The sequence below is a fragment of the Lepidochelys kempii genome, chromosome 12 (genome assembly GCF_965140285.1).
Source record: "Lepidochelys kempii isolate rLepKem1 chromosome 12, rLepKem1.hap1, whole genome shotgun sequence".
Classification (NCBI taxonomy): domain Eukaryota; kingdom Metazoa; phylum Chordata; order Testudines; family Cheloniidae; genus Lepidochelys; species Lepidochelys kempii.
In genome coordinates this window covers 41,444,938-41,458,370 of record NC_136391.1, presented here as the reverse complement: position 1 = coordinate 41,458,370, position 13,433 = coordinate 41,444,938, and the positions used below count along the sequence as shown (strand labels likewise).

General features: G+C 50.2%; 1 protein-coding gene across 4 annotated transcripts in view; it reads right to left on the bottom strand.

Annotated features, from left to right (window-relative positions):
* CYB5B (cytochrome b5 type B) overlaps window positions 1-12,947 on the bottom strand; it is a 36,478-nt gene extending 23,531 nt beyond the window's left edge. For 2 of the 4 annotated variants that reach the window (XR_012154555.2, XM_073308334.2), the window contains exon 1: window positions 12,376-12,947. Coding sequence is in view for 3 of the 4 variants with exons in the window: in XM_073308334.2 (XP_073164435.1) it covers window positions 12,376-12,531 (156 nt within the window). In the remaining variant the exon portion in view is untranslated. The remainder of the gene's footprint in view (window positions 1-12,375) is intronic. The other 2 variants (XM_073308332.2, XM_073308333.2) reach the window with 2 other exon arrangements.
* Between the last annotated feature and the right edge of the window lie 486 nt (window positions 12,948-13,433).

The window sequence follows — 13,433 nt, the reverse complement described above, 5'->3', positions numbered from 1 at the left end:
AAATAACTAATACAGGTACAGTTGCTATCTGCTTCTCATTCCCCTGTTCAGCTAGGCAGAGGGGGCCCTGCAGAACAGTTTATGTGCACCAGGATGTCCCATAAATCCTCCATAGAGATCTCTAGGAAACTTTCCTGGAGGTAATCTGAAATCCTCTGCTAAAGGTTTCTTGGGAGGGCTGCCTTGTTTCTTCCCCCCATGGTAGGACACTGCCATGCTATTCAGTGAATTACTTCAGCAGGCACTATTGCTAGAGCCCTGCGTGGATACAAAAAGGCGTATCCGCATCCAATCCACAATCCGCCAAAATTGTCTGTGGATTTGCAGGGCTCGAACTGGCTCCACAGGTCACTATGCCACAGTGACGCAGGGCTGTATCAAGCCCCCAACCACCCCATTTCTCCCCAGAGACCTCCTGCCCTGCCCCCCCACTCCACCCCTGCCATACCTCCTTCCCCACTTCAGGCAGGGAGACTAAAATTCTGGGCCCTTCTATGCAGTGCCACCCTCTCCATGGGGGGCTCGGACATGCCTACACAGTTGCGGCACCTCTAATGCACGCAACCATTGCTGCCTGGCTCCTTTAAAGAGCAATCCCTCCTTCAAAATGGTGCTTGGCTCACTTCCTTCTGGGAGTTGTAGTTTACCTCCTCCTGCTGCGCAAACTGGCGACTATAACTCCCAGAATGTCCAGCACACTGCTGCGTGATTCAGAGAGCCAAGCTGGATCCTGCAAGCTGGGTGACAGCCGCTCCGTTCGGGTGATTGTGTGCTGCAGAGCCCTGTGCAGATACAAAATTTATATCTGCATCCACGCTGCGATCCGCAAAAATGGTCTGTGGATATACAAAGCGGATACCAGTGGATTTTCAGGGCTCTAACTACAGTCCTGGGGGAATTCTGCAACAAAAAAATTAAATTCTGCACATAATATTTTCAAATTCTGTATATTTTATTTGTCAAAATAACATAATATAATCACACCAGTTTCAATTATTTTTGGTCATTTATTTCAAAATACATGTCAGCAAGTATGCCTGTAACAACACAGACAACAAAATAGATTCAGAAAATGTTTTTTGACAAATAGATTCCTTACTAGGCATATTAATACAGAACTCTGTGTGATAATTCATTTAAACTACAATACAGAACCATATTTCCCGCATCCCCCAGAAGCAGTGCAAGGTTGGGGAGAGTCGGGTAATGGAGGAGCTGAGAGAGAGGGAAGTAAATTGCTGAGAAGGAGCGTGGGTGTGAACTTGGAGGGTTATTGAGTATGGGTGGGAAAAGTATGGAACAGGTTTTTTGGGGGGTGGGGAGAGATGGTTAGGGAGCTTTCCCCATGCAAACCCTGGCTGACCCCTACCCTCTCCTGTTCAGTCAGGCACATGTGTCCCTCCATCCCCACTCAAACCCCAATGTGTGTCTATGCCCCCACTCAGCCACTCCTCCATCCCTTTGTGGCCCTGCACTTCCACTGCCATTCAGCCCCTGCCCCAGTCTGTCCTTGCCCATTAGTCCTTATGAGCCCCTATCTGATCCCCCAGCACCCCACGCTGTCTGTTGCCCCATAGCCCCATCTCCTGACCTGGCTCAACAGCACTGTGAAGAAGGCTCTGTGGCTCTGCAGGCTCTCTCTCTTCCCTAGCTGGCTGGGAGAGGGTGCTGTGTTCTATCACCACAGCACATTCTTGTGGGCAAAAGATGGAACTGCAGCATCTTTTCAGCAGAAGCTTTTTTCTACTCAAAAAAATAAATATGCACAGCTCATTAATTATGCACGTGCAGTATTCCCCCCAGGAGTAACTATTGCAGCGCACAGGCTAGCAGCATACAGACCTGGTCTGCAGCCAGACACATGCAGGAGCTGCTCCCTTGCAGCCTCGGTTACCCACAGAAGTGAGATATCAGCTACAATCAACACTGCCTGTGGAAATCAGTGCCAGCATTCAGTACAATAGCCCTATCTGCTTGTACAGATACCCCATTGCTACCCCATTTCCCCCACCCCCCCTTTTTGGGCCATACTCACCATGGCTGGGGCTGCAACCCTGCTCTGTGACTCCCAAGGGAAAGTGAGAAAGTTGTGCTTGTAACTTGTTTGGATTAAGGGGTGTAAGTGCACTGACAATGGTACCTCTGTCCATTGTCTCTTTACCAGCTACAGATGTGGCCTTGAGGGTATCATCAGGCACACTGACGGAGCAGATCATACAGATGCGGAGAACGAAGAGGAATAAGGAAGACATGTTCCAGGAGGTGCTGCAAGCCTCTGGAGCTTCAGATTACTCCCTAAGCAGCATTGTCATCTGCTGCCCATATTTCCCGTCCCGACTGTCCCTCTGCATTTTGTCATTGATTGTGAGCAGAGAACTTGGAGGGTGGCAAACAGACATGCTGCGGTCTCAGATTCAACTTCAGGCTGAACACATTTGTGCTCACCTCCCCCTGCAGCCCACAGAAAATGGCATTCCAGGACCTACCTATGCGCCTCCCCCCGCACACTGCATGCATCTTCCAGGGCTGCAACAGTACCCAAGTCACTCCACCCAACAGGGGATTAAACAAATTGACAACCCCACATACACCCAGCTGAGAGAGCCTTGCTATTGTGTGTGCTTGTAAATTCCCTGTTCCTTCCCCTTTGAAGATACTTTTCTCTGTATGTATGACATTTACCTCAGCATTACACAGGTATGTTTGCAAATAGTTCTGCGCTGAGCCCGTTATAGCCCTGGTATCTGGCTGCTCAAAGTAAGCAGGCAGCCAAACCACCTTCACGTTCCACCCCTGGGAAAACTTCTCCCTCACTTTGCTTCACAGATATTATGATGTGTACAGCTGGCAGCTATGACCACAGGGATATTGTCCTCATGGAGGTCGAACCTCCTGAGGAGACAGCACGAGCGACGCTTCAAACAGCCAAAGGCACACTGACCAGTCATTCTGCACCTGCTGATTCTATTGTTGAAATGCTCCTTGCTGCTGTCAAGGTGGCCAGCGTACAGCTTCATGAGCCACGGGAGCAAGGGGTAGGCTGGGTCTCCCAAGATCACTATTGGCATTTCCACACCTCCAATAGTAATCCACTGGTGTGGAAAGAAAATCCCTGCTTGCAGCTTTCTGTCATGCACCTTCCCTGCCCAGCCCACGTTGATGTCGGTGAAATGACCCTGGAGATGCACCAATGCTTGCAATACCATGGAAAAGTAGCCCTTTCTGTTGAGGCACCCTGTGGTGTGGGGCCAAGATAAGGATATGCATGCCACCTATTGCCCCACCACAGTTAGGGAACCCCACTGCTGCAAAACAATCCCCTGTTCACGCACACTGCCCAGAGTCACAGTCCTTTCTTAGCAGGAGGCAATTAATAGTACTGCACATTTGCATCACAACAACCCCCACGGTGGATTTCCCGACTCCAAACTGATTTGCGATTGATCGGTAGCAGTCTGACGTTGCCAGCTTCAGCACAGTAATTGCCAATCGTTTCTCCACTGTGAGCGTAGCTCTCATTTTAGTGTCTCTGCACAGGAGAGCTGGAGCAAGCTCTGCACACAGTTCCAGGAAGGTGGCTTTGCACATCCAAAAGTTCTGCAGCCACTGCTTGTCATCCCAAACCTGCATGACGATGTGATCCCACCACTCAGTGCTTGTTTCCCGAGCCCAGAAACAACAGTCCACCATGTGCAGCTGCTCCGTGAACACAAACAGCAATCTTGAATTGTTTCTTTCACCATAAGGCAGACACCAAGGCATCGTCAGAGTCACAGCTCATGAAAAACTGCGGGATTAGGTACCTTGTGTTCATAACGCTCAACAAAATAGTGAAGAGCAGTCCAGCATTCATACTTCCTGACAGAGATGGTGGGCGCGCAGGTTACAGGGACTGTTGAAAAGCAGCATGAAATGTACTAGGATGCACATTGAATTATGGGATAGGGAAAACTGCATCATGGGATCCTGAACCTGCCCCCATGAGTAGGGCCCTACCAAATTAGTGGTCATGAAAAATGCGTCACAGACCATGAAATCTGGTATCCTACTATAGAATCTGGTCTTTTGTGTGCTTTTACCCTATACTATACAGATTTCATTGGGGAGACCAGCGTTTCTCAAATTGGGGGTTCTGACCCAAATGGAAGTTGCAGAGGGGTCGCAAGGTTATTTTAGGGGGTCTGCGGTTTTGCTACCCTTACTTCTGCGCTGCCTTAAGAGCTGGGTGGCCGGAGAGTTGGAGCTGGTGGCTGGGCGCCCAGCTCTGCAGGCAGCAGCACAGAAGTAGGGGTGGCAATACCATCCCAGGCCAGCCTGCTGCTGGCGGTGGCTCTGCCTTCAGAGCTGGGCGCCCGGCCACCAGCCACCGCGCTCCAGCTGCCCAGCTCTGAAGGCAGCACCGCAACCAGCAGCAGGGCAGAAGTAAGGATAGCAGAACCGCAATGCCACTCCCCTCCCCTTAACTCCTTTTTGGGTCAGGACCCCTACAATTACAATGCTGTGAAATTTCAGATTTAAATAGCTGAAATCATGAAATTTACGATGTTTAAAACGCTATGAGCATGAAATTGACCAAAATGGATGATGAATTTGGTAGGGCCCTATCCATGAGGCACTGCAAAACCTTCCCAATAAATCCTGCGGTAGATGGTGGTGAATTGCACAGTGGGATAGCTACCCATGACGCACTCCACCGACACAAGAAGCATAGTGTGGAGATGCAACAGTGGTTTAATTACAGTGGTGGCTGTATGTCACGAACCGTAACTTAAGTCAGCCTAACTCTGTAGTGTGGACAAGGCCTTACTCTTTCTGTCTGGGTCATACATGTTACAGGCACTGTCATCCATGGTGGACCCATATACACACAGGTTCTGGCTACACTAGATAACTTATAGCAGTGCACTGTAAGCTCTTTAACGTAGCTGCTCTAAGCCAGCCCCCGCAAACAGCGGTAATTACGCTGACATAGCACTTTCCACACTGGTGCTTATATCAGTGTAATTGGTCACTCAGTGGGGTGGTTTATGCACACCCCACAGCAACAAATTATGCTAACATAAGTTGTGGTGTACACAGCCATAGGTACTCATAATAAAGCGGTTCTTCACGATACAACTTCACAATATCAACCAGAATTCATGTAGAGAGCCCCAACTCACCACTCTTCAGTTCCTGATCTGTAAAATACAAACAACACCACTGCCTACCTCAGAAGGGGGCTGTGAGGAGAAGTCCAGTAAAGATTTCAAGCCCCCCCCCACTACGATGTTTATGAATACCTTAAATAGAAATACAAGGAGTTTTGGGAGGGGATGAGTTAAGTGCCCCAAACAGTAGTGTGCACGTGGTGGAGAAAGGGGCATGCAGCACAGGGCGACTTACACTTCACAGCACTAATCAAAAGGTATATTTACCCCTGCTCCTGACAGGCCATTTCAGCACATAATTGGAACGTTAACCCTCTGCAGTTTACCTGTAATATTTAAACACAGACATAGTTTTCATAGCTCATACAGTTGCAGCACAGAGACACCACTGTAACCTGCATTCTGGGGCTTATTTTGTTTCAAATGGTAAGTGAATTACCCTTTTGATATTTGGGAGATATTTACGGAAATGGTTCTACTTCAGCTGAAACACATCAGGCATACCCCCCACTGCAGCCCAGCCAGCTCTGGAAGAGAAACAGATACCAACTCACTATAGGTTTTACATGCAACTTGAGGAGCTGCCTTTGTACATCTCCCTCATTCTGTCCACGTTCTTATGACCTGATGGACTTTTGCCATGTGGTAAGTCCAATGTCTTAGAACTTCTATTATGTAACCAGCAACATAACATGATAAAGTTTAAAATAATCCATATTGCAACGGACACACTTTAGACAGACTGACCAGCACCTGACCCACTGTGTCTGGTTTGCAGGAACCAGAGTGGCCTCTCAGAGATTATGCAATAGCCCTGCAATAGCACTTCAATGAGCTCAGCAATTCTGTACAAATAACATGTGGCCAAGGGCTAGACCAGGCAGCAATTAGCAATTCCCCAACCATTACAGAGGATTGAGGGGGAACATTTCATGCTGAATCCCTGACATCTGCAGTTACAGCAATTCAGGCCTTGTTTACACTGGCAAATTTCTGCCAGCAAAGCAGCTTTCTGCGTTGTAACTCTTGAGCTATACACACTGCCAAGCCACTGCGTAGTTCCAGCGCTATAAAAAAAGCCACCCCGACAAGAGGATACAGCCTTCTGTGCCGGGGCTACAGTGCCGTGGTCCCAGTGTAGATACCCTGGTCAATTGCAGCACTGCGACTGGCCTCTGGGAGATGTCCCACAATGCCTGTTCTAGCCTCTCTGGTCATCAGTTTGAACTCTACTGCCCTGCCCTCAGGTGACCATCCATCAGCCCCACCCCTTAAATTCCTTGGGAATTTTGAAAGTTTGCTCAGTGACGCGTGCAGTGGTCTTAGCGCATCTTTCCAGGTAACCATGGCTGCTCCACGCACCAGACAATCTCCGGCTTGGAGCAATGCCGAGCCGCTGGACCTCATCAGCATTTGGAGAGGAGGAGGTCCAGTCCCAGCTGCGCGCCAGCCGTAGGAATTATGACAACTACGGACAGATTTCACAATGCATGACAGAAAGGGGCCATGACTGGGACACACTGCAGTGCAGGATCAAAGTGAAGGAGCTGCGGAATACCTACCACAAGGCGCGGGAGGCAAACTGCCGCTACGGGTGCTGTGCCCACGAGCAGCCAGTTCTACAAAGAGCTGGACGCAATACTCGGTGGTGACCCTACCTCCACTGCAAAGGCCACTGTGGATACTTCGGTAGCTCACATGCCAGTCAACAGTGGACTGAGCCAGGAGGAGGAAATCTTGGATGGGGAAGGGGACCCAGAGGCAGAGGACGACTTGGAGGTCAGAGATGCATGCAGTCAGGAGCTCTTCTCTACCCCAGAGGAGGTTAGCCAATCACAGCTGTTGGAACCTGGTGAAGCGCAAACAGGAGGGCCCTGGTAAGTGGCTTTGATTTTGGGAATCACTGAAGCGAGATGTTGGGGGCAGGAGGGTTGCAGAAAGCAGGCTTGTGTCTGTATGATGCATGTACCACCACATGCCTAGTCTGAGCGGTGCAACAGGGTATCGACTGACTCCGTCACTTCACAGGAATCTGCCTCAGAGATCTCCAGGAAACTCTCATGGAGATATTGGGCAATCTGTTGCCGTAGGTTCTTTGGCAGAGCTGCTTTGTTTCTTGCCCCATTAAGGGTAACTTTCCCGTGCCACTTTGCCATCACGGGGGGGGGGGGGGGGGGGCAGGGAAGAGGATCATTGCTGCACACAGGCAAGCCACATAAGGGACAGGGCAGAAGCTGCAGTCTTGGAGAAGACCCTCCCTTGATTCCCTGCTCACCCTCAGCAGCGAGATAGCTTCCATAATGATCACATCCTGTGGAAAATGTGGGGACAGTAAATGGTTATAAGGCCCCCACCTACAGTGCTGGCTCTCCCCAAGAGCCGTGTGCCCAGTGTAAAGTACGGTCCTGGAACACCGATTTCCCCTGCGGTTCCTCATCATTTTCAGGGTCTTGTGGCTCATGTGTACTTGCCTGGTGTCAGCCAATTAGTGACAGGTATGTGAATAGTGGCTGTGTTTTAAATCAGTGGTCTGCGTGTTGCAAACAATACGGCTTCTGTAAAATGTTGCATTTTGGCTTCACAGATATGACCTTGGGAGCCCAGCCTTCGTCTTTGTTATCACTGGCTGAATGGCTGCGCAGAATTAGAAAGTGGCCATGAAGAATTTCTGCATGATGTCATGATGCACTCCGAAAAACAAGAATTGAAGGAGTGGCGGGACAGCGAGAAGAGGGATCAAAAGGAGAACACGGCGTGCCAGAACAGTGCGGGATTCATTCCTGCAGACTGAAGAGGCAGAGCGCGCAGTACACAAATCATTGAAAGATGGCGCCAAATCCGGACGAAAGCACAGAGATTGTTGGGATGTGAAGCAATGCATCATGGGGCATTGGGAAAGGACCCAGGATGCCCCACAACTCCCTCCGCCTTCCCACAACTCTTAGCAACAGAAGAGGAAGAGATGCTCTGTGGGATAGCTGCTAAGAGTGCACCGCTCCAAATACCACTGCAAGTGTCACAAGTGTGAACATTCTATTGTACAGGCAGCTGACGGTGTGAACACACAACAGTGGTTTCCCTTCAGCATTCTCTGAGCGGCGCTGTAACTCTGCTAGTGTAGACATACCCTCAGAGATCTCATGCAGAACAGTTTATCAGACACTGGGCTTGTTTAAAAAGAACAGGAGTACTTGTGGCACCTTAGAGACTAACAAATTTATTTGAGCATAAGCTTTCGTGGGCTATCAAATAAATTTGTTAGTCGCTAAGGTGCCACAAGTACTCCTGTTCTTTTTGCGGATACAGACTAACACGGCTGCTACTCTGAAACCTGGGCTTGTTTAAAATCCATTAAAGTGCCTGGGTCTGACACTCTCCAGGAACTGTATTGACTACATAGGGCTAATGAGGATTAATCTTGCTTTCGTCTGTAAAATAAGGTTTGATTTACACTTAAAAATGTAACTGGTATAACTATGTTGGTAAGGTGTATGATTTTTTTGCCTACATAGTTATCGCACTAAAAGCTGTAGTGTAGATGCAAGCCTAGCCTACATTAGAACAGATTTGCTGGTATGGCTATACAGGTATAGCTATATCAGCAAATCCCCCAGTACAAACAGGGGAAAAAGTGCTTTTGCCAGTACAACTTAGGGTACTCTTGTGATCAGTACCTATAAATACCCAACAGACAGTGGCTCGGCAGGTTACATTTCAGACACTGCAGCATGCAGATGCAGTGCTGAATGCAATACTAGAATATAAATGGCACATCTAGATAGGCAGAGGATCTGGGAGCCAAGACCCCTTTATAGTCCTGCAGAGAAAGGCTGTGTCCACATTAGAAGTGCTTTACCGACACAGGATTACTGCTATGCCATACTGGTGAAGCACTCCTAGCATGGATGCAGCTAAACTGTCAAAGTTGTGCTTTGTACCAGTATAACAAGATCACTCCCTGTGAGCAACAAACTATACCAGTAAAAGCCCAGTTTTGCTAGTATAACTTTCTCTACCCTAGCAGCTTCTGCTAGCACAGCTCTATTGGTCAGGGATGAGACCTCTTCACACTCCTGACTGACATAGCTATTTCGTCAGAAGTCTGTACTGTAGACCTCACCAAAGACAAGAAAAGATTTCAGTTCCATTTCACTATGAAAGCTGCAAATAATGCAAAACTGACTCAAGCAAAGAAGGGACAGCCTAAGCCAATGCAGTGTGAAAGACCCCAAGGGGCACGGAGGCTGCCTGCCTTTTACAAGAGTCTTCCAACAAGATGACCATGACTGTTATCATTATCACAAATTCCAAAGGAATGCAGCCTCCTTGCAGAGCAAGCACTACCCAGATCAATCTCTAGCTAGGTCTTTAAGACAGTCTTGCTGGATGTTCAGTCTATGATCATCACTGCCAACCTCACTGCATCACCATAGCTTTTGGCATGTAGGCCATCATTGACCATGTAGCAACATTCCTTCATAAGTGTGCTCAAAATTCACTGGTCTTCTGGCCTAATAATATGTCCATACCAAGGAAGATGCCAAACCAAAATCTGTGCTGATGGAGGTGGTTGGTGGGTTCGGCTACAAATATCTTCATTGCAGATCTTAGTTGGATGTTTAATATGGATCTGCTGACAAAGACAACAAGAATCAAAGACATCAATCTGGTGCTCTTCAACCTTCCTCAGAGCTCTCATTTCCACTTCCATACAACTGAATTGGTATAACCATAGTCCTGTAGATCCACAGCTTCATAGTGAGCTTGATGTTCCAATGTCACCATGGAGGCTAAAGGGCTTGGAACATGGCAATGACATGGTGATTGCTGACTTGCTTTTTCATCACCTGAGGATTCACAAGCAGACCCCAGTACACTCCACATGGTTTCACTAGGACTCATTAACAGTCGAAGGTGGTCAACCATAGGTGCTGGGCGTGCTGCAGCACCCCCAGGCTTGAAGTAGTTTCCACTATATACAGGGTTTGCAGTTTGGTTCAATGCCTCTCAGCACCCACACTAGGAAAACTGTTCCAGCACCTCTGCAGTCAACAGTCATTGATGTACAAATTGGCAGAGATGCTGAACTGGGCACTGACAATCTGCTTCTGCTTAGAAAAATACACCTCTGACTTTGACATCAGCCAGATAATAGGCTGAAAATAGTCCCATCAACCAAAAGCTCTTATTAGAACCCAACTAACAGACAGCTTCCTGTTCCAAACTGCTCAAGGCTGTTTAAGTGTTAAGAGACCAAAGTTCCACTTTCTCAGTCATCTGATGAGGAATGGCATTGTTTCAAGTCATCAGTGCTGACTGCTGCAAGGTTGGCTCAGGGGCCTAAGCCCTTCAAACATCAACCATGAATCAGTGAGGAGACACTCACGGCAACTGGAGCTAAGAAAGAAGTGAGGCTACAATTTGAATCTTCTAAGATACATTTGTTGAAAGAAAAGCAAAGGCTGAATGAAGGAGTTTGACTTCGGGACATCGTCAAGTCATTGTGTAAGATAAGGAATCCTATTCTAAACTGGCTGCCTGAGCTGCCCAGCAGGCACAATCTCCACAGTCTTTACTCAGCTTTGTAGTATCTGGGGGGGTGAAGGTAGCACTATCTTGTCCAGTGTACAATAAAAATGAAATTTGTCTTACTTTGTAAATCCTGGAAAGCTTCACACACACACACAAAGCTGTGGCCTCCAATATCTCAGATGCTGCAAGATGGAAGGACCCAAAAAGTCTGATGAGTTATCATTCTGTCCTCTATCACATAGCCTGTAGATTCCACTAGATTTGTTTTTTAGTCATCATGTCTTGGAGATCAAAAATCCTGCTCATATTCTTAATAATGTTATGACCACATAGCAGGTGTATGTAAATGGACATTTTCAGCTAGTGGTAAACCCAAGCCAAGTTTACACAGAGTACAAACAGTCCTGAAAAGGAAGATGGTGCTTTTTTCAGTGAAGTGCTTCTGTTTTAGCATTGGTTCAGAACGAGGTGATACATTGCTATGTAGAAGCCAGAAGCTCGGGAGGGTGGTGCTGGCATGGCAGCTGAGGTTTTATTTTGAGGTGGGACAAAAACACAGCTGACAATTTATTGCCATTTTTTGTTCTGCTCAGTTATTGACTCCAAACACTGTTAGGAGCAACCTATAACTTAAAACTTTTCAAGAATCCAAGTCAATAGCAACATGAGTGACCACATAGCACTGCTCACCCCAGAGAATGCAGGAGAACTGCAGACTATACACAGGGATAACTCCCTTCCCAGGCAGAGAGATACACCCACTTCTTGGAAGTGAATAATGTGACAGATACTCATCTGTTGAATCACCAGCATCGTTTCCTTTAAAACCTGGATTCTGCTTGGAGATTGGTCTTCAAAATATTGACCTACCCTGTATATTATTATTATATTACTGACACTACTTAGTATATTATTTGCAGTGTTGTTGTAGCCATGTTGGTCCCAAGGTATTAGAGAGACAAGGTGGGTGAGGTGATATCTTTTACTGAACCAACTTCTGTTGCTGAGAGGAACAAGCTTTCCACAGACCTGAGGAAGAGCTCTGTGTAGCTTGGAAGCTTGTCTCTTTCACCAACAAAAGTTGGTCCAGTAAAAGATATTACCTCACACACCTTGTCTCACAACTTGGTGTAAAATCTTTTACTAATTCACGTAGCCAACGGGAACCAAGATAGAAATGCAAATCCAAGCCTTTAATTTACTTTTTTCATCTCATGAGGGGAGCAGAGATGCCAACGAGAACTCCTTGGTTCAATTATTTGTTCGGAAGAGAAAAACGGAAACAGTTTGAAACTACCACATCATGGGCTACCGCTACCCCCCTTCCCACCTCAAGCCACTTGCTGCGTCTGCTTTAACTCAGACTGGCGGCCGCACGGGGCAGGAATGCGCCCGTCTACACAGGCTGCGTGCCTCACAGACAAGGGAGTCCCGAGCCGACGGGTCCCTCAGGACGCCGCGGCGCTACGAACACAGAACGATGAATGACAAAACCCCGCTGCGGGGCAACCACCGTCAGCGTCTCCCCATCTCCGCCGGGCAAGGGAGGGTCGCTCCCGCCACAGGGGTGCCCAGCAGGGCGGTGCTCCCCCCGGGGACATAAACACCAGCGCCTCCCCCGGTCCCTCCCCAAGCCCGCCCCGCCTCTCGCGGCCGGCAGAGGGTGTCCCCGGGCCGGCCCCGCGGGCCTCACCTCGCCCAGGAAGCGGCCGACGTCGTACACGCGCCCGTGGATCACCAGCCAGGCCTCGCGGCTCGAGTTGCGCTTCGCCACCTCCGCCAGGGTGAAGACGGGGCCGCCCTCGGGCGCCGCGCCGGCCCCAGCTGCGCTGAGCGGCTCGCTCCCCATCCCGGCTCCCGGCTCCTTTACCGAACGGCAAACTAGCTAGGCCCCGCGCGGCCGCCGTACCTAGGCCACACCCCCTCCGGGCCCTAGAGACCAATGGGCTTTTCCGCGTCCCAAGCCGGTTCCCCCCGCTATCGACCAATGGCGAAGAAGGGAGCGGCCGGCCGCTCGTAGCCCGTCGTGGTTCGACTCCTAACAGCCAATCAGAGGTGCCCTCACGCCCCACCGCAGCCAGTGAAAGGGCGAGATTCCACCGACCCGCCCAAGCCGGAGGCGGGACGCGGCTCTTTGTCTCCCGCCTCCTCGGGGCTGCTGAGGAGGAGCGCCGAGACCGGTCGGGTCTGGTCACGCGGCGTGAGGCGGGCCTTATGCCACGTGCGCGCGGCCCGGGGTCTCTGCTTGCTCCGGGGGGGAGGGGGCGCGTGCCCGGGTTACCCGGGTTACCCGCGCGGCCCCGCTGACCGCCGGAGCCAGGGCCCGGCCCGGCCCGGCCCGGCCGCCTTTGCCTTGCGCCGCCGTGGGCCTGAGCCTGGTCACGAGCCGCGCTGGGTCGGAGTCCCCCGTCCGGAGCCGGCCTGGGGAGCCGGGCCCGCTGCCAGCCCCTGGCGAGTGACAAAGGAGGAGGCAGCGACGCTGGCCTCCTCCGCGAGTGGCGGTCCCGGCGCAGGGCTGACCCCCCGGCGCAGTTCGCGCGCAGCGGCCAGCCTGGGAAGCAGGACCGCCCCAGCGCGCCGCCTCTCTCCTTTCCACCCCCGCCGAGGGCGGGGCAGCAGACCCTCTGTTGCCTCGCAAGCCTTTGAAATGGCCCGGGGCTTCACCACCCGTCAGGAATTTCTAGCAGTTTCCAAAATAAAATGGCCCCGCGCCCAGCCGCAGACCGGCGTGCGGAGCCCCCCGGGCCCTTC